Source organism: Nothobranchius furzeri, chromosome 10 (assembly GCF_043380555.1).
Source record: "Nothobranchius furzeri strain GRZ-AD chromosome 10, NfurGRZ-RIMD1, whole genome shotgun sequence".
In the NCBI taxonomy this organism is placed as follows: Eukaryota; Metazoa; Chordata; class Actinopteri; order Cyprinodontiformes; family Nothobranchiidae; genus Nothobranchius; species Nothobranchius furzeri.
In genome coordinates this window covers 73,495,032-73,517,056 of record NC_091750.1, presented here as the reverse complement: position 1 = coordinate 73,517,056, position 22,025 = coordinate 73,495,032, and the positions used below count along the sequence as shown (strand labels likewise).

Below are 22,025 nucleotides of genomic sequence, written 5' to 3'. Positions count from 1 at the left end.
GAACTCAGCTGCACCTTGTCTCCACAAGACTGATATTATTTATAATAGTTTATGTTGTTTTGTCCTGCGTTGTCAGTTTGGAACTCACCGCTGTATGATCATCTGTCCCGGCTTACGCCTGCAGCTAGGTGGAAGTTTCACTGGTTGTTGTTTAGTTTAAGTGTGTTTATTTTAATTGAATTTTCTAACTACCACATTCGCAGAATGCATCATGTTTTATTTGTCATCACTGTCTCTAAATCAGAGTCAAGAATGCTGGCACCAAGAGACTGGAACAATTAGCCTGTTTTCCTAAGAATCATCACTACAATTCTCTCTTAGTATGAATATTTAATACCCATCTGTAATTGTTTTTGATTTTTCACTTTTATCTTTCTTTTGTGTTTATGTTTTTATTTATTATTTTTATTTTAATCATTATTAATAGACTTTATTTAAATAAAACATTATTATTAATATTATTATTATTATTATTATTATTATTGTGGTTTCAATGTGTGGCATTGAAATACTGTTTGCTATCTTGGTTTACTATTTGTTCTGATTTGTAGAGGACCCACTTGGAAACGAGATGGTTCATCTCAAGTGGTTAATCCTCTTGAAATATAAACAAACAAACAAACAAACAAACAAACAATAAATAAATAAACTGGAGAAGGTTTTCTGGTTTAGGAATGTTTTGACGGGTTTGTCTGGTTCTGGACTGGAGTTGTGGTTCTGTTTCAGACCTCCTCCTGTCTTCTGATGGTGGTCTCCCTCTGCTCCAACATGGTCATCAGCTCGGTGATCTTCAGTCGGAGACTTTCATCCGAGCTGGTCTTGGTGGTTGTGACTTCTGTCTGGATCCTTGCTATCTGGGACTGAAGCAGAAAATAAGACAGATTCAGAAACGGAGAACAGAAACCTGCACAGACACCTTCAGGCCTGGTTCTGGTGGATCTCACCCTGAGTCTCTGGATCTCCTGGTCCTTCTCGTTCCTCATGGCACTGAGCTGATCGCTGTACTGCCGGAACAACTCCTCTGTTTTAATCTGCAGCGTGGCGTTGCTGCTCTGACCTTCCAGCTGCAGGGCAAATGGACAGGACCAGGATCGGTTAGACCTCCTTCCAGGTGACACCTCCTAAAGAACCTGGTTCTGTCAGATGGGAGGAGGAACCTTCTGCTTGAGCAGCTCGTTCTCCTTCTGCATCGCTCTTATGCGACCCTCCAGCTCCTTCAGCTTGAAGTCCCGGTTAGAGTTGTTGCTCTGGCTGCTGCTCAGCTGATTCTCCAGGGAACGCTTGGAGGACTCGGCCGCCTTCAGAGACATCTGCACGGAAACCCGGAGCGTCAAGACCTCTGGAAAAAACTCTGCCACCATTTCATCAGCATCTCTGATGCTTAAAATAACTTTTATACTTTAGTATTTTTATTATTAATCTGTAAAAGGCAGTAATCTGTATGGTTATAATCCAGAACAGTTTATTAGAGCTCATTCAGATTATCATTGCTACCATGGAAACAAAACATAATTATTACAACCTTATTGTCACAAATGAATTAAAGATTTAAAATTCATCTGGTAGTTTAGTTATTAGTGAAGAATTAAAACTTTTAAATCAGTGTAACAAGGAGAATATTTGGAGCCACAGCCACCAATCACTGGATTTGGACTGAAAATGCCCAGGAACAAACAGGAAACAGGAAGTGAGTTGTAACAATCAGCTAAGCATAAAAACTCAGAGTTTTTAGCCGGTTCTGGTTCTGAACTGGAAGGACAAGTCTGTAGAAACTCTCTAATGCCTTCGTGGCCTGTATTACCTTAAAGAGAAAGTCACCCCCAAATCAACTTTTTTTCTGATAAACTATATGAATGCGTGTCTAATCGTGCTGCAGACACGTGTAGTCAATAGTTTTGCACTTTAGTGCATTTTTGTAAAAATTCAAATTTTCTGTCTAAAACTGTCAGTGTTGTGCCGTTGTCAGGTAAAAACTCTGCACTGCATTTGAATTTAAATCTGCCATTGCTATTGGCTAAGAGGTACCCTAGAATATTAGCTTGTACCATATGATGTCACAATGTCGTTGTGAGCCTGTGTGTGTGCGTGTATTTGTTAGTGGATCCGCCCTCTCGGTCTGCTAGCCAACAGCATTTGTTGCATTTTTCAAACAGGAAGTGGGAGCGGAGTGATACTCTGGCATGGGGTGACTTGTTCTTTAAATATAAAATTCAGGTGATTTTAGTTTGAAGGTTCATCCCTTAGGGGCTGAAGGACCGTGTGTAGCCCCATGGTACCTGCAGCTGCTTGCTGTTCTCCCGGACCGTCTCCAGGAGGGAGTCGTACTGCCGGGCCTGGTCTGCTTTAAAGCTCAGGTCTCGTTCCAGAGACTCCTTCTCGCTCTCCAGACGCTGTAAGAACAAACACCTGATATTAGAAACGTCAAACAACCTGCAGAATCCACACCCAGGACTCCTCCATCAAACCTGGTAGAAATCCAGGTTACTATGGAGACCCTGATGTGCCACTGGAAGCAGCTTTAACATTTCTGGTGATTTTTTTACATGGAAAAAAAACCATTTTCTGTCATCTTAGATTAAAACAGTTTATATTTGACCTCTAAGAAGAAACTGCATTAGTACTTTTCTCTCATTTGTACACACACACTCTCTCTCTCTCTCTCTCTCTCTCTCACACACACACACACACACACACATGCTCTCTCTCTCTCTCTCTCTCTCTCTCTCTCTCTCTCACACACACACACACACACACACACACACACACACACACACACACACACACACACACACACACACACACACACTCACCCGCAGGTCTTCAGACATCTGCAGGAGCTCCTCTCTCAGACTGCTGAAGGTGGAGAGCAGCAGACGCATGCTTTTATCTGCAGTAAGGCGAGTCTGGAACCAACACACACACACACACACACACATACACACACACACACACACACACACACACACACACACACACACACACAAGTTAACATTTCTGACATGTCATGGTTTTGACAAGTTTTTGACAAAGTGCTACTACTAGTTTACCTGTTTAACTATAGATCCACTAGGATAAATACAATAAAGTTGATATTTCACCAAATAGAATATTTACTAAGAAATCACAATGTAACCACAGAAACACTACACACACGTACACAGAATAGTTGTGTGTGTGTGTGTGTGTGTGTGTGTGTGTGTGTGTGTGTGTGTGTGTGTGTGTGTGTGTGTGTGTGTGTGTGTGTGTGTGTCTGCTCTCTCTTCTTGATCCACAATGAGTCATGGAGGATGGCTGCTTATACTGAGCCAGGATCGTCTGGAGGTTTCTTCCTGTTAAAAGGGAGTTTTCCTCTCCACTGTCGCTTGCTTAGTATGAGGATTGCTGTAAAGACTCTGACACTAGTCAGTGACTCGATGCAACCTGCTGGGTTCTTTATATAGGAAGCTTGGTACTAATTGGCTTAATGACCTGACCTGTACTGGATTGTTTACTACGTGAAGGTCTTTGAGACGACTCTGGTCCTGATTTGTTGTTATAGAAATAAACTGAATAGATTTTAATAGAAAATACTGAAGAAAGTGAAAGGGTGAGACATAATCTTGCTGCAGCTGGATGGAGTCGGCTCGGCTGGCATAAATTTCAAGCAGTTTCTTATAATTGTTGTTTTACTGCAGGTCTGGAAGCAGACTCTTGTTCATAATTGATTGTTTATTTTCGCTGTAAAGCATTCAAACTATAGTGATCCTGTTTCTCTTTATAGTTAGTTAGTAGTTTATTATTCTGCTTCCGTACTGTTTTGGCATTTAACTACTTCCACAATTCTTCAACTATTCACACAATTTTGGTATGAAAACGTTCATTTAGTTCAGCTTATGCCGACAATGACTTTTGGTATTAAAATATTTTATACTTTTTGAGATATTCAGCTTTTTCTGCGACTTTTGGTCCCATTGAAATGAATTTTCAGCTAAATCCTATCACTTTTTTGAACTCTTAATCTTATAAGTTAACTTTAACCTAGATACTTCATTCAAGTCTCAACAAACTCACAAGACATTCAGCTATTACTGGTTAAAAAATCTTTTTGATATCTATTACAGTTTTTCTAAAATCACAGGTAGAAGCTGAGGTACGGCTTAAAATTTTCAGAAAAAAATCACAAAACTTTTTATGCGCAGAGATAGGAGCAATGACCCTCCTTTGCTCCATTTCTGGCATTGTCCTGAGAAAATCGTAAGTCCGATTGAAATGAGGCACACGCTGGCTTGCAGCTAACAGAAATACCTTAGTTTTGAGCTATAAATCATAAATGTACTCCAAACTAGGGTTGTCACGGTAACCGGTGTAGCGGTAAAGCCCAGTAAAAAAGTTGACAGTAATCATAACCGCTTGTTTTTTTTTAAATACATTATCTCGGTGGATTACTGTGGCTGCGGTGTAGGTGCAGTGACCCTTACCAGCCACCGTATCATCTGCTGAAGTTGCCAGCGGCACATGCACACTTTGTTGTTTACAACCAAAACTTTATGTAAGCTAAAGCTGAAATAATGGCCAAAGGAGGAGACGCAGCGCTCAGGACATTTATTATCCCTCAAAGAAGACAAAGTCGGAAGTATGGGCTTTTTTTTTTTTTTTTTTGGATATTTGAAGAATGCCGAGGGACAGCTGATAGAAGACGGCTATCCTGTTTGCAGCACGTGCAGAAAAAGTGTCTGTGAAAGGCAGCAATGCTTCAAATCTCATGACACATCTGCGTGACCATCACCCACAACTCTACAGTCAACGCAAGGCAAGCTAATGTTAGCGTTTTAGCTAAAGTGCGTGATCCGAGGATTTGGGTTGAGGGAGAATGCAATGAGTCGCTTTATAAAGCAGCCGCAGCGCCGCTACCTGCAGATACACCGTGTCGCGGACACCCCCATATTGAAATGACGCTATGCGTTACGGGGCTCCCAGGGTCAGAAAAGAGCTGGTCTCTCTCCGAGAATAATTATGAATTTAACAATGATTACTGCCTGATGACATTTTCCCAAATCTGCAAAGCTCACTGGAAGGACACAAACCGAGGACAATATTGTCCTGATATAGGGTTTATTACTCAAGTAAGGGTAAAAAAGTATCTGATTAGAAGGCTACTTGAGTACTGAGTATCATCTGATCTAATATTTTTAAAATGATGACATCAAACAGGCAAAAAACAAGACATTATGGGCAAATGTTGGCATTTTAAAATCTAAAGAGGAAATATGTAAACAAATAAACAACATCATTACAAAATAACACATTTTAGGCTAAATTTAGACACAAACTGAGGACAATATTTTCCTGATATACAGTTGTGTGAAAATGTAACACCTTTAAAAAAATACCGCGATAATACAGAAAACCGTGATACTTTTGGTCACAATAACCATGAGGTTAAATTTTCACACCGTGACAACCCTACTCCAAACATTGTGGTCATATGGTTCATTTGTTTGAGAATATTTAAATTTAAAAAAATTGTCTCTCCCCACTCTAAACTGAAAATTCTGCACTCTAACTTTTGACCTTCACATTTTCTGGAAACAACTCTTTCCAACAACCAGACCGTTTGGAGTACCGAAACAGATTATATCTCCAAAAGTAGGAATTTTTGTCAGCTTTTCAGAATGGGTTTCATTTTATCTGTAAGTGTTACCGTTCTTTCTCTACAAGCCTCAGAAGGAGGAGAGACCCTGATTCTGTCTCACTGAAACTCATGTAAAGGAACAGAGATTTTCTCCTCCGATTGTCTTCAGACAGCTAAAAGTTTCTCGTCATAGCTTCTAGACAAGTCATGGCAGGCACATAAAAATTCACGCAGATGACCATCAAAGCCTTCTGCCACTCACACTTTTTGAATTTTTCAAATCGGTGCAGTACTTTTCGAATGGTGATGAGAAGTTTGACAGGTCCAATTTCACTTCTGAAGGACAGATTTAAAGGCTTCTCTCATTAACAGGAGTACAGCTGCAGGCCTCCAACAGCCGGGGGAAAAGGCGGGAAAACAGTGCTGCTCTCTGATTGGTTGAGAGTGTTCAACTATTTTCTGTCCAAGCAGGATCGAGCACTCACACATATGACTCATCAAATCAACCAGCTTGGTCTCAGGAATTTTGTATTCAATTTTAAATTTGTTATCTGTTACCATGGTAACACAAGTGCATAAGTATATCCCCAAACAAGTCTTATTGAAATAAATGTGTAAAGCCTATTATTGAGCCTATAACATACTGCTGTTTCTTATCTTTCTGAGCTCTATACACTTAAAACTAGCAGCATAGCTGACATTTTGACACTAGTCAGAAGGCAGGAACCGCCCTTTCCTCCTTCGCTGCTCTCTCATTGGCTGAGAGTTTTCAATCGTCTTCTGCCGAAATGGAAATATGCACCCACACATAAGATACATCAATTCAACCTGCTTGGTCCCAGGAGTCTTGTATTAACTTGATATTGTGTTCTGCGTTACCATGGCAACGTGCTTAGCAACAACATTTAACAACATTTTAGACACAACTGTATCAACGTACTTTAATATATAAATGTTATTCAAAGTTTTAAAGAGTCATGTGACATTGCGCATTGCTTTATTATAGCAGACTCCTGTGATCTGTTACCATGGCAACACAAGGAACTACAAATCACTTTAACCAAGTCTCATAGGAATGAATATAAAAAGCTGAATATTGAGCCAATAACAGACTCCTGTTTTTGATCTTTTTGAACTATCTGCAGCGGCGGCTGGCCAGTAGAGGGCGATAGGGCGCCGCCCTCCCAGTTTCCCCTGTGTTTTTAATTTTTATTTTAAAAAATAAATAAATAAAATTAACAATAATCATATTTTCTAAGTTAATTGTGTGTTTTGTAACAAAAATAAATTATATATATATATATATATATATATATATATATATATATATATATATATATATATATATATATATATATATATATATATATATATATGTGTGTATGTATGTATATATGTATATATATATATATGTATATATATGTATATATATATATATATATATATATGTATATATATATATATATATATATATATATATATATATATGTTGGTCTCTGCCGATCTCTGCCGGTCTCTGCCGAGCGGCGGAGGCTGTGTGCTGTTTTTCAATCGCCCAAACAAGACGGGACCAGTTGTCCAATTGCTGACAAGAAAATCAAAGGGTAGGAATGGGAATGTATCCAATCAGCGTCGACGTTGTTTCAGAACGTTTCAGAAGCATGATGGGCGATAGAGCTACCGCCAAGGCTTTCGTTGGTGTTCGGTAGAACTCGGAGAGTCTCGACTCCAGCACATTTTTGGTCGTGACTCGTGACGGTCATGACACAGACGTAGACATGGACGCCAGTGCGCCTACAACATGGATACCGGATCTCAGCAGCCACTGAATTCAGGTCGGTCTCTTCTCCAGTATCCGTTCGAGAGGAGAACTATGGTGGAAAAACTTAATGTCAAAGAGCTTGGACCAGATCAGCCCGACGTAAAGATAAGCCAGCAGGACAAGGAGAAGGGTAAACTGTACACACAACGCTTCTCCCAAAATTGGTACACCAGGAAGCAGTGGCTAGCTGGATGCAATCACGCTAATGCGTTATTTTGCTTTCTGTGTTTGTTATTCAAAACGGCTGGGATCCACAGAAGGTGGATGTGGAACTTGTGTCTCATTGGGGACTCCATTCATTCTCTGACTGAGGAATGCAGCACATCAGTGCAGCAGCCAACAAAGAAACGGAGGACGTTTGGACAGGGAGAACAGCAGCTGGGTGCAGAGGTAAGCTGTACATTACATTTCTGTAAACAAGACAATCAGAATCAGAAATCCTTGGTTGTCCCACAAACCGGGACATTTGTTTAATAACATGTACAGGTGCTGGCCAGTAAATTAGAATATCATCAAAAGGTTGAAAATATTTCAGTAATTCCATTCAAAACGTGAAACTTGTACATTATATTCATGCAATGCACACAGACCAATGTATTTCCGATGTTTATTACGTTTAATTTTGATATTTATAGGTGACAACCAATGAAAACATCAAATCTGGTATCTCAGAAAATTAGAATATTCTAAAGGCCAATGAAAAAATGTTTGTTTCTCTAATGTTGGCCAACTGAAAAGAATGAACATGAAAAGAATGTGCATGTATAGCACTCAATACTTAGTCGGGGCTCCTTTTGCCTCAATAACTGCAGTAATGCGGCGTGGCATGGACTCGATCAGTCTGTGGCACTGCTCAGGTGTTATGAGAGCCCAGGTTGCTCTGATAGTCGTCTTCAGCTCCTCTGCATTGTTGGGTCTAGCGTATTGCATCCTCCGCTTCACAATACCCCATAGATTTTCTATGGGGTTAAGGTCAGGCGAGTTTGCTGGCCAATCAAGGACAGGGATACCATGGTCCTTGAACCAGGTGCTGGTGGTTTTGGCACTGTGTGCAGGTGCCAAGTCCTGTTGAAAGGTGAAGTCTGCATCCCCATAAAGTTGGTCAGCAGCAGGAAGCATGAAGTGCTCTAAAACTTCCTGGTAGACGGCTGCATTGACCCTGGACCTCAGGAAACAGAGTGGGCCAACACCGGCAGATGACATGGCACCCCACACCATCACTGACGGTGGAAACTTTACACTGGACCTCATGCAACGTGGATTCTGTGCTTCTCCGCTCTTCCTCCAGACTCTGGGTCCTTGATTTCCAAAGGAAATGCAGAACTTGCTTTCATCAGAAAACATAACTTTGGACCACTCAGCATCAGTCCAGTCCTTTTTGTCCTTGGCCCAGGCGAGACGCTTCTTGCGCTGTTTCTTGTTCAAGAGTGGCTTGACACACGGAATGCGACACCTGAATCCCATGTCTTTCATGAGTCTCCTCGTGGTGGTTCTTGAAGCGCTGACTCCAGCTGCAGTCCACTCTTTGTGGATCTCCCCCACATTTTTGAATGGGTTTGTCGTCACAATTCTCTGCAGGGTGCGGTTATCCCTAGAGCTTGTACACTTTTTTCTACCACATTTTTTCCGTCCCTTCGCCTGTCTGTTAATGTGCTTGGACACAGAGCTCTGCGAACAGCCAGCTTCTTTAGCAATCACCTTTTGTGTCTTGCCCTCCTTGTGCAAGGTGTCAATGATTGTCTTTTGGACAGCTGTTAAGTCAGAAGTCTTCCCCATGATTGTGGTGCCTTCAAAACAAGACTGAGGGACCTTTTAAAGGCCTTTGCAGGTGTTTTGAGTAAATCAGCTGATTAGAGTGGCAGCAGGTGTCTTCTATATTCAGCCTTTTCAGAATATTCTAATTTTTTGAGATACCAAATGTGGAGTTTTCATTAGTTGTCACTTATGAATATCTAATTTAAATGTAATGAACATTGGAAATACATTGGTCTGTGTGCATTGCATGAATATAATGTACAAGTTTCACGTTTTGAATGGAATTACTGAAATATTTTCAACCTTTTGATGATATTCTAATTTACTGGCCAGCACCTGTATGTTAATCTATCAGTTTCAGATATCAGCAAATGTTTCTAAATTCACAGTTCAGCCAATTGTAAAAATGTACCCATTAAACTATTCTCATTCAAATGCCAGCTGTTTAACATTTCAAATTTCGAGTTTTTAATCAATGTTCAAAGATTAAAGTTTTCTGCTGTTTAGCATTTTTTTGTCCATTCTTCACCTATATTCTGAGCTTTATTACACTTGTTGGTGATTTTTGCTTCTAAATCTTTAAATACATTCAGCTCAATTTGACAGCTTAGCTTAGTTTCAGCTTCACTTCAGCCATTCAGCAGCTTCAGCAATCAGTTTCTGAATTCAGCTTATGCTACTCATTTCACAGTTCAGCTAAATGTAAATATTAAACTGTTAAACTAGTCCTACTGAAGTAACAGGTGTTTAGACATTTTAGCTGTCCAGTTTTTGAAACAATGTTCACAGATTTCAGTTTTCTGCTGTTTAGGATTAGTTTTCTTGATTCTTCACTTACTTTTTGTGCTTTATTTGCTTGTTGGTGCTTTTTGCTTTCACATCTTTTACTACATTCAGCTCATTTGCCACTTTAGCTTAGTTTCAGCTTCACTTCAGCTATTCAACAACTTCAGCAATCAGTTACCAAATTTAGCATAAGCTGCTAATTTCACAGTTCAGCTAAATGTAAAGATTAAACTGTTAAACTTGTCCAACTGAATTAACAGGTGTTTAGACACTATAGCTGTCCACATTGTTATACAATGTTCACAGATTTTAGTTTTTTGCTTTTTAGGATTAGTTTTCTCCATTCTTCACTTACTTTTTGTGCTTTATTTGCTCATTAGTGATTTTTGCATCTACATCTTTCAACACATTCAGCTCATTTTGACAGTTTTGCTTACTTTCAGCTTTAGTTCAGCTATTAAGCTGATTCAGCTAACAGTTTAAGCTAATCAGCATTCAAACAGCATTTCTGCAAGAAATGCTATCTATCTAGTTCTGTTCGCTTCACAGCCAGACAGGACACGGAAAAATAAAAAATAAAAAATTTTAAAAAATTATTGTTTCATGCACAATATCCATAAGGTTCATGAAAGACTTGATGAAAAATCCATCAGGACTCTAACTGTGATTTATTATAAATAATAATAATAAAGATTTTAAACATATTTGTGTTAACTTTATCTTTCAGTGTGTGAATGAGCACTTGGGAGTCATGGAAGAACCCAGACCTTTAAACGTCACAGAGAGCTTCGATCCTGATGACATTCTCACCTGCAGCAGGTAACGCATCTGTTGTTTGGTCAGTTCAGTGGCTCCTTTAGGAATCAAAGCTTCCACCTCATCTTTATCAGCCTGGAGACAAAAACAAGACATGAACCTGAAGTCTGACAGTGATCCTGTAGAGCAGCAGCTCTGCTCCCACCCTCCCACGTTCACGTGTCTTTTCTCACTCGTGGTCCGCTTACAGAACACTAAAGATGTCTGGATTAGCTTCAAACACAGAAGAAGGTCCAGTTCAGACCGGCGGCTCACCTTGTCATTTCCATCCAGCTGGTGTTTCCTGTAGAACACCGAGAGGAAAAGAAACAATGAGGAGTGTGTGTGTGTGTGTGTGTGTGTGTGTGTGTGTGTGTGTGTGTGTGTGTGTGTGTGTGTGTGTGTGTGTGTGTGTGTGTGTGTGTGTGTGTGTGTGTGTGTGTGTGTGTGTGTGTGTGTGTAGAGACGTTTTCTCACAATGACTCAGGAATGATGGAGGTGGGTGGGGGTTTGTCTGCAGACATTTTCAGACTCGATGTTTAATAACGTGAAGTTTCACACCCGCTCCTTGAAACAGGCGCAAAGTCCCTCCCCTCTCTGTTGTCACACTGCACACCTGTGTCCAGGTCGTCTCTGACAGGTATGTAAATGCCCTGACTTGTAGCTCATCACCTTCAGCGTGTGCATGTAGTGTAAATCACTTTGGAGTATTCTGACTCAGAAAGGTGCCATACAGGTGCAGGTCATTAATCGTGTCCTTGACTTTTTACACCGAACCCGTTTGAAGGCAGCCGAGTTCCTCATAGCTGAAATGTTCTAAGTTCTTCAGACACAAACACCAACTCTGTAAAGGATGATTTGTCATTCTTCTCAAACTGATGCGGACATGTGACTGTAATTATAAATGTACACCACAGTAAAATACTCAATATTTCCATAATTACATCTGAAAATACATAGTTTCAGAAAAGGCACTTGAGCCATTGTTCCGCCTCCTCAAAACTCCCCCGCAGCAATGGATTGTGGGTAATGCCCTTCGCCCAAGTCCGCATCAATACAGCAAAATGACAAGCACATCGGACCCCCTCCATCACTGGCAGCAGGTGCAGAGGTAAACAGCACTTCCATGGATAATCCCAGAGATTAACGCTAAAAACGACACTTTAAGGAACAATGGGACATTTGAGAGTTTCTCAGAGAGGTGAAAAGTTGAAGACGATTTATGATCCGAAAGCTTCACTCTTTCACACACAACTCCACATGAATCAAATACCTAAACCACCTGATGACAGCTTGTGTCATCCTGTTCTTTACCCTTCCAGGTGTGTTTACCTGCCTGAAGGAGAACCGTCCAGATAATCTGACTCTTTCTGAGTAAAACTGTGCCACGGGGATGAAAATTTTCATAAATCAGGAGTCAGACCCGGCTGAAAGAATCTGATGAATCTGAATATTACCTCAGTCGCTGACGCCTTCCTACCAACAAGAGCAGACAGAATCGCGTCTAAATTCAAACGAAGACAAACTCTCCTAAAATTATGCCATTTCCTCAAAGCTTAAAAAGCCATCCTACATATGTTTCATATGTACAGAGCAGTTGTTTAGCTTCGGCAAATGACGGACTTGGACTCATGATGCTGCTGCTACAGGAGACCGCTGTAGTGTAATAAGGGTTTACTGAGGGTTGCAGGTTAAATTCCCCCTAAGCAGAGTGCTCATTTAGACAGAACTGCTAAATGACCCCATTTGTTATGAATAAATAATAAATGTATCCAAGCAACAAAGAAACTGGGGAAAAATCACGTTTGCATCTTATTCTAACTCATTTTCTCACACAAAGTTTATTAATCTGCCTTTTGGGTCTTTTGGGCTTTCGGGATAAATGAGAGAAATGAGCAACTTCCTCCAGAATCATCTCAAGCTGCACCGAGTCCTAGAAACCTCAGTTTGTAGATCTAAAACTGATGGATATCCTGCCACATCATAAAGATTTGTTCAATTATTTAATGTTCTGTGTTTGTAAAGTTTTTGTGTCGGCGACGTTTGAGGACTTACAGTCCACGGATCCGGGACACGTGGTCAGAGATGTAGGAGTGGATGTCACAGTTTTTCCTGTAGACGTCAGCCAGAAGCTCTCCAAAGTAACGCGTGTCAAGCTTCGGCGGCTCCGGCACCATCGCCGTCTCCTTCAGGTCAATCCTGGAGAAGGTCTTTGAGATTGGCGACTGTTTCTGCTGGATCACATTCACTATCTCCACCTCCTCAATCTCAACTGATCCATTGTCCACGTCATCATCGTCTTCCTCCACCTCTTCATCCACTACCTCCTCCTCCTCCTGGAAAACACAACGGAGATGTCAGACAGCTTAAAGAAGACATTTCATGCCTCTTAGTTCTTCTGTTTTGCAGCTAAATGGTTGAGTTGTGGTCCAAATATAACAGAGCAGCAGTTCTTGGGTCTGATTTCCTCATTACTGTTGCTCTTCAGACCCCTCCTCTACCCGTTCTGAAGAGAGTCTGAGAATGGCCGTTTTGGTTCTGTCTCTTTAAATCTGAAGGAAGAGCTGCAAATCCCACCCCCTCCATGGAGCAGATTTCACTCTCCACAGGAAACACACAGTACTGTATATCGTCATTTTTAAACCGTGGGGTCCCTCTTGAGAACATCAGAACAGCCATGAATAAAGAATGGTACCTAAACATCCTCCCAGAGGAACACCTTTAACTGTTTATCAGTAGCTTGATGACACCCAGTGTCTTCTCCAGCATGATGGAGCACTGGGCCAGGAGGATAAAGTCAGAACAGACTTGGGTTCAGGTCTAGGAGACCCCCCCCAGGCCTTAGTCCCACTGAGAAGTTCATCCTCCAGAAGCAGGAGGACAAACACAACTCTGATGATGAAGAGTGAACTTCATCCTCAGTTCTGAACCTGAAGGTCAGGGTGGACTATTGACCATCTACGTAAACTGACTCATTACAAATAAAATCCTTTGATAATAACAAACAGTGTGTAGTTCATCAGTAACCATAGAAACGGCACCCGGTCGGCCACTAGATGAACAAAGAACCTCCCACTTTAGCAGGAATCGTTTGGACGGGAGCTGGTTCTCCTCCCATAAATCGGCCAGCAAACAAAAGGTCACATGACCCTTAAAGCCGCCGTCTCACCGGGCTGCAGGATAATATGCGCATCAGCTCGTGTTCAAACTGCTAATGTGTGCAGCTGATCTTCACGGTCCAGGTTTCCCTCAGACTGAACCTCCAGACCCAAGCCTGCCTCTCAGCGCCGGTTCTGCATACAGCAACAGATCTGAGTAGTTTGACTGGTTGTCAAAAGTCATGTGACCTCCTCCCGCAGTTCAAACCCTGAGAGGTCAGAGACGAGACCAGTTCTGGACTTGACCAGGTGTTACACCAAATTCTGCGACCCATCACCATTTGTGACCCCAGGGGGCAGTGTTGCGTTTTGTTGCGTCTGTACATCCTGAATTGGCATAAAAGAAGAAGATGCTACGTTAAAACCGTAAACTATGTAAGCTTTGAGGAAATTGTGCGATGCGTTTGTTAATGTTTATTGCAAACAAACGGGACAATAATTGCAGCGATAAGCAGGGCTTTGACGAGAAATGTTTACTAACATTAAACATTGATTTTACAACATGCGAGGTCCACAGGTAAAATGTTCAGAACTTCCATTTATTGAAATAAATTGTTGTGATCCGCATCCTCAGTTTATGAGAAACCACTGCAGATTATCTGGTTGCTACGTTTTTTTTCCTGTCGCTCCAATGCCTCTCATATGTACTGGTGGAGATAAAAGGGAAATAAAATGATGAAAACATCACGAAACACCTTTTGTTGTTATTGTCTTTAGTGAAAATTAAAGAAATCTGCATTATTACTGAGATGCAGGTGGTCACATTATCTGATAGCCACCATCATATTGTGTGACCATACTGTAACTTCAGTTATAATGACTTGTACATCACACACACTGTTTCTGGTAACTTCTCTGATGATGTACTTTATAAAAAAAAGTGCATTTGACCTCTGACATCTGCATTATTACTGAGATGCAGGTGGTCACATTCTGTGATAGCCACCATCATATTGTGTGACCATGGTCTGCGCCGCACAACTTCCTCAAAGCTTACGTAGTTTACTGTTTTAACGTAGCATCTTCTTCTTTTATGCCAATTCGGGATGTACAGACGCAGCAAAACACAACACTGCCCCCTGGGGTCACGAATTGTGATGGGTCGCAGAATTTGGTTTATAACACCAGGACCAGCTCTCCTCTCACAAGGTTTCCTGAAAAATACATATCCACACATTCACACTCGCAGAAAAAAGTTCCGGAGTTTGTCCTTCCTCAGATTTGATCTCCAAACAGTGAAAGTGTTTTACGACCGAGGGTGTGTTTAGTTTTAATTTCTGATTTCCTGTTTGGGACAGACGTACGCAGCGCCAGCCGCCCGAGCGGTCCATCCAGATTCCTCCAGTTGAGTGAAGTTGACGCTGCAGCTTGACGTCTTCCAGCGATCGGGTTTATTTTTAGACGTGAGGGGAGTACAGCAGGATGGATGAACCTGAATTAGAGAAATGCTGCACAGAAACTGTGTTTCTTTGTCTGAGGGTGAGGAATTCCTGCAGATGTGAAGTTCCTGATTCTAATAAAACAACCAACAGGAAGCGCTCGGTCACCAGCAGCTCCAGATAAACCGCTTCCAGTGAGGTCACCGTTGAAACAAACACCTCCGCTGCCAGTCACAGACACACTAACACCTGGCTGGCAAACCTGAGGGAGGTGCAGCAGTTTATAGAACCGCGCTGACATAGAGCTCTGTTAAAACAGGGGTTATAGATGATTACATCCACTTTAATCTGGGGCGTGTTCGGGCTAGCCGCTAGCATCAGTCCTGTCAGATTTAATCTGTTTCTCCAAACTGAAGTCAGTCAGACACCAGCTTCTCCTCACAGAAAGATCAGAGCTCTCGTTTGAGACCCAGAAGATGTAAAACCGACACACCGGCGAGTCTCGACTCTTCAACTGTCTCACATTTACCTTAAATCTTATGATGTTAATAGAGATGGGTTTAATCCAGCTGCAGGGTTCTTCTGTCGATGTTCAGATTATTTTCACCTGCTGCGTTTTACTGGGACGGCTTGTCTGTCCTGTAAAGTCCATGTTTGGGGCATTTATTTTGTAGGAGCAAGGTTCGGTGAACTTCCTTTATGATGAACATTTTAGAGGAATAAGCAGATTTTTTCATGAAATTTCCTAATTTGAATAAAAATCTTTTATAAAATAGTTTTATGGGAACCTAGATTTGATCCCTTTGGTCTTTTTTTATTCATCCTCTCCAGTCTCAGATTAGCAGATTAGGCCCAGTTCACACAGCAGGATTATAAACACCCACGTGGTGATAAAATAATCACGGATTATGGCTTTGGGGCTACAGCGTGCAGCCACATGGTAAAAACCAGCAAACGTGTTTCTGATAGGTCACAGGTCACGAGTCAACAGCAACAACAGCTTTTTATAATCTGCTAGATTAGAAAAGATTAGATTTCCTGTGTAGATGAGTTTTTGTTCATAATGTTGACACTCTGGTTTGACTTGAAACTCTTTCTGATAAAACTTCAGACTGTTTGATCAGACTTTAATCTGAAGCAGTGGCGGCGCCAGGGGGCGCTATAGCTACCCATGGATTAGTCATTGCACCCCCAAGTAAATATTAGATTTTTTTTTACAATTTAATTTTAACTTAACGTGTGGATGTGATAATATTTAACATACAAAACAAAAATAATCAGTAAATTATCATATAGATAGTAAAAACTTAAACCAAAACAGGAAATTGATGTTAACCTTTGACCTCATTTTCCACCTGTGAATGAGTGAAAGGTAGAGCTAGTGGTAAAATGGATCAGTGTTTGTTGCCCACATTTCCACGGGTTCAGTCAGGAACGAATGAATGTTTGGAAGTGATCTCAGACCCACAAAAACCTACGGATCTGGATGAAGAGAGTCAACCCTCAACCGCCGCAGCAGTCCAGGGTTTTGCCGCTGGAAATGCTAACACTAACGTTAGCTAACCTTGCAACACTATAGGTGGTTTTATGTGTGGCTGTATGTGTTCATGATTTCATGGAAAAGTCAGCAATTGTTCACATGTTTATGATGTATATTAATGATTGTTTCAGGTGTTGTTGAGGTTTTGTGCACGCATGTGTATCTGCTAGTGTTGAAGGTGTTTTAGAGAACAATAGGTACGCATGATCACTTCCTGCATAGCACCCTCAATAAAAAGACTAGCTCCTTCATAGCACCTGCAGAAAAACATTTCTGGAGCCGCCACTGGTGTGAAGGTATTTTATCGTTTGGGATTGGAAAACAAAACGAGTTCCTGTCTGGATTAAAAGGTTTGCGGTTCTCCAGAAACTTTGTTTTGTTTGTTTCCTCAAAGTAAAAGAAAAAAAAAACCACGAGGAGAGTCGAGGCTGATTGGTGGGCTGAGCCTGTCCACCTGGAGCCAACCAATCAGAGCAGACTACAGTTTAAATTAGCCCCGCCTCCCTGGCTTACATCACTACAGGAACTACGTTGGACTAATTAATTTATTAGTCTGTGATTAATTATTTTCATAAGAAATGAATCCTCAGCCTAATGACCTCTGATGTTTTTGTCTGAATCCAGTCGGATCAGATCTCCGTGGGAGGTTCCACCGCAGACACCCGACAGACTCACACACCTGCACAGGTTATCAGCTGAAGTATCTGAGAACACACCCCTCCTCCGAGTTTGACTTTGGCACCAAACAGAGAAACCAATGAAGCCTCCAGGGTTCAAAGGTCGCAGCAGCAGCTCTAGAAGCTTGCGCTCGTTTCACGCCTCAACGCAAACATCAGAGGAATTTAGAGAAGCGTGATGCGGCAAGAGGGAGTGTGCAAATAATCCCCTCAGAGGAAAAGCAGTCGGGACAGAAGACAGCCGGAGGGCCGGAAGATTCCCATCAAACCAGAAAAACCGGACCACTCTGGGACAGTTACAGCGACGGGCCAGGTTCTCATCGGATTCTGTTCTGAATGTTCTGGATCTAACGAGATCCTGATCCAGACTCCCTAGGACAGCATTCCTGAGGGAGATTTCAGGGGGGTCTAAGAGCCTACGTCTCCAGTCTGGAGCGCATCTCACACCCGTTTCCTTTTGTTACCGTGCTCGGTCCGGCTGTGAGCCAATCAGGATTCATGTCTGAATGCTGAAGACAAGGCTTGCAGTTTATCCCTCACAGGTGGAGCTCACTGCCACGCCTGATACCCTAACCCTGGCAGAAAAATGGCTTTTCTAGATCTTTCTTTTTGGGTTTTAAAGGTCAACCCGTTTTTCTCTCAAGTTAAAAATAATTCCAATAAAGTTCAGAAAAAAAGTTTCTGTTTCCAACAAACAAACCCTCTTTACGCTGGTTTCACCTGCAGCCCTAAGCGTGTGTGTGTGTGTGTGTGCGTGCGTGCGTGTGAGTGTGTGTAACACTAGAACCCCTCCAGAAGCCAGGAGTCACCTTACAACAGACTCTTTATTTGCGTCTCTCTGAGCGTCTCTGGGAGGAAACGCTGCTGAACGCCGTCTTCCCTCCAGTTTTCCTGCTTGTTGACACGTTTGCTGACTTATTATAAAACTAAAGAACATTTTATAAAGCCAACCATATTTTCCTTTGTTCCATGACAGGTTTCCACATTTAAATAACTTCTGGCTCCTTTTAAATTAGACGAGGGACAGAAAAGGCAACCAGAGACGTCTTCAGCGTCTTCGTGTTTGATGTCGTATTACAGACATTATGGCAGGACCAGACAAGGGCCACAAAAAAGTTATTTTACTTCTAAATGATCAGAAATGGTTCCTGGACAGAAAAAGTTGTTTCCCCTGATCCGCGACACGCATATGTTACTGTGATGTTCTCATCACGCCTGAAGCTGTTAGAAGTGACTTCAAAACAAAGCTTTTTAACAGTTCACCTATCGACCTGCAGAGTTTCACACCTCGACCTCCCAGGCCTCAGGCGTGACTCCGCCCTCTACGCAGTAGCAGAAACAGTAAACAGAAATCGCTAAAAATGAGTTCACCTGGAAGCAGAAAGGAAAGGAGTCAGCCGGTTTAGTGGAAATGAGCTCAAGATGAAGCAGAGACGAGGATCACCGGTCAGATCTTCCTACAGGCCACGTTTCTGTGGATCAGTACAGGTAAAGCATTGGTGAGGAGAAATCAGGTGAAAGGCTCCTGAGCCTCTAGTGAACCACAGCTGCCTGCTCCATCACATGGAGACTGGGCCCACTGTGCAAAGATCTAGTTTGGACGTCCTACAGATGTGGTCTGGACCAACGGACTCAACATAGACATTGATCTGCACGTCCATGCGATGTTAACTGTTTGCAGGGGGAGTCCCTCAGGGACACGTACTCGGCACCTAATCCTGGATGTCCCTGGACCCTCAACATCACACACTTAAGATACTTCTGCACTCATTCATTCCTTTACACAAATACGAGACAGAAGTAAAGATCTAGAATCTGATCTAATATGCTGATTTCTGTAACCAGATGTTTACAGACAGATTTATTTCTCTGTTCCAGGTCAAGCAGACCAAAAATAAACTAAAGACTTATCTAAGTAATTTTTCCACGACCAAAGGAAACAGAAAGCATCATCAAAGGGAAGGTTCCAGATGTGTTCCAGCTGTCAGACTGAATGAAAACAAGTTACATCATCACTTATCAGCAGATCGGTTGGAAACCTGATCTCTAGACTGTTGACACCACAAAGACTCAGCTACAAATCAGATTTTAGGCTGAATTCTTGATGCTGAAAGTCACAAAACTCATTTAATTGGATAAATCTGAGTGTTATTCTGCTGCAGACGTTTTCTGTTTGGCTGATTCTGCAATGACGTGTTTCCACATCAGGAACGTTACAAACACAAGTTCAGCTCAGCATTCCTGCTCCACCACAAAGCTACGCCTTTTTTTTTCTAGCGTGTAATTAACTTGGAATACTCTGCATGCCCTGCAGAGGTGAGGAACGCCGCCTCAGATGTAAACAAATGATCCTGGAATTTGGTCCGACTTCTGTCTGCAGCAGTAGTGCCCCCCCACCCCCCCACCCCCACCCCCACCCCCGTCCCCTAACATAACCAGACCCTCATTTACACCACACTCAGAATAAGGGGAAAAGAGAAGCAGAACCATTCATACTTAGACCAGGATCTGGTTGAACCCTCCCACTGTCCTAATGGGTGACCCCACGAGGAAAGTTGACCATTGAGCAGGATTGATGGTTTATCCCTTGAGGTCCACGTGGCAGGGGTGAGGAGTGAGCACCACCTCACCCCTGCCACGTGGACCCAAGGGATAAACCATCAATCCTGCTCAATGGTCAACTTTCCTCGTGGGGTCACCCATTAGGACAGTGGGAGGGTTAAACTTTGTGTATCTGGGGTCTGTCGTAAACAAACGCGCCGCTGCTGAAGACTCCGCTCTTCGGGTTCAAACTTGCGAGAAAATTCCAGCATGGAAGCCAGAAGGTAAATTCCAGATTTAATGTAAGTTTTACCTTCAGGCCTTACAGTGGAAGAGTTTTCTCTGAACACGACTTTGATCTGAAACATCTTTGCCTGTCAGAGGACAGAAGCATGGTGAAAGCAGAGAAAAAGACGGGCGGCTGGATTGGGTCGTGGAAACACGAAACGCAGCTTAGACAGGCGAATCGTGGGATTGCAACTCGACGGGAGATGATAGTAGCTGCTGTCTGTGGCTTCCTGAACAGCCTCTGTTCAGAGAAATCGAGCTTACATTATTCAAGACTGATAAGCTAACGGCTAAATGAGTTTAGCTAACATCCGTGCGTTCCCGTCATCCTGAAGCAACAACAGATCCAGAGTCAGCATTGGTGTAAAACATGTGACACCGTATAAAGCCTATAGATATCTGACCAGAACCTGGAACTAACCAAGCGCCTCCTAGTGACCAGTTTCAGTACACATTTTAAGCCCCGCCCCTTACTTGTAAACAAGTTTTCTGATTAAAGAAACAACTGATTATTTCAGTTCATCAGCTGCTGCTGTTTGTGTAAAACATCTTTCGTTAGACACAAGGACTTTGTGCAGGTGAGTGGGTGGAACTTAAAGCCAGATGAAATGGCGTTTTCAGCCAGAAGAGTAGGTTTAGCTTTCAGTCAGGTTAGTAGGCGAGGCTTTGTGAGAGCTCAGACTCTGGCTGTAAAAACCCCAACATGGCGGCCCCTGTAAACGTGATCTCCTGGCTTCACTTACACAGCAGAAGGGGGCGGAGCCTCTTGGTGGCACAGAGCCAGGGAGAGTCTGGTTCAGCAGCATGATGTCACTACGCTGTGGTTTTAGGTTTTAGGTCTGCACACATTCATGATGAATGTGTGCAGACTTGTTAGTAAGTGCATCAGCTCCAGTAACAATAATCAGCTTTTGCTGCTTCTAATCCAGTTTCACTGCAGCAGAATCCATAATGAAGCTGGGTCAGGCCATAAAGAACATACCTCCTACAGGTGTGCCAGAGCATGTTCCGACCTGACGTCGGCCTCCGCATGAGAAACCCATCAGAGTTTCATCTTAGACAAACTTCAACACGGTGTTTTAGATCAGAGCGGCGAGTCACTGCAGAGGCAGCAAGTTAACCTCAAACCTGAGACTAACCTGAGAGGAGAATGACCAGAACTCAACTCGCATCTGCAGGTAGAAGAGTCGGTTATCCAAATTCAAATTCAAATTTTATTTGTCACATACACATTCATACACAGTACGAAATGCAGTGAAATGCCTTCCACAACTGCTCGTGACCTAAGAGTTGAAAATGAAAAAAACTGTACACCACGAATTAAAATGAAGGGTAAATTTAACTGGGAAAGAGTAGAGGACTCTTCTGGCTTTGCTACCACCAACACAGCCAGGGTGTAGCGATCACTCATCCGGTTGTTACTCTGTCAGGTTGTTGGTTTAGAAATAATTCTTCACTGGAGAAGAAAGACGCCTTTATTCAGACTAACTGGGACGCATTTTTTAGGTTTTGCTGCTCAAGCATCCTGCCAGAAAACATCAAAGGTGTGATTGCTTATTGAAAATATTAACGAAGTGAAAGAACGAGTTCAAAGGATCAGAGCTGAGAAAGTCCTGATCCTGTGGTGGCATTAAACGCATTAGAACAGGACTTCCTGCACCAAAAACCACAGA

General features: G+C 42.3%; 1 protein-coding gene across 3 annotated transcripts in view; it reads right to left on the bottom strand.

Moving 5' to 3' along the window:
• pof1b (POF1B actin binding protein) overlaps positions 1–22,025 on the bottom strand; it is a 38,886-nt gene that overhangs the window by 3,546 nt on the left and 13,315 nt on the right. For all 3 annotated transcript variants that reach the window (XM_054737183.2, XM_054737184.2, XM_054737185.2), the window contains exons 3-10: positions 12,825–13,105; positions 11,046–11,073; positions 10,785–10,865; positions 2,811–2,903; positions 2,277–2,390; positions 1,158–1,310; positions 945–1,064; positions 729–860 (exon numbers count right to left, since the gene is read on the bottom strand). In XM_054737183.2, coding sequence (XP_054593158.2) covers positions 729–860; positions 945–1,064; positions 1,158–1,310; positions 2,277–2,390; positions 2,811–2,903; positions 10,785–10,865; positions 11,046–11,073; positions 12,825–13,105 — 1,002 coding nt within the window. The remainder of the gene's footprint in view (positions 1–728; positions 861–944; positions 1,065–1,157; positions 1,311–2,276; positions 2,391–2,810; positions 2,904–10,784; positions 10,866–11,045; positions 11,074–12,824; positions 13,106–22,025) is intronic.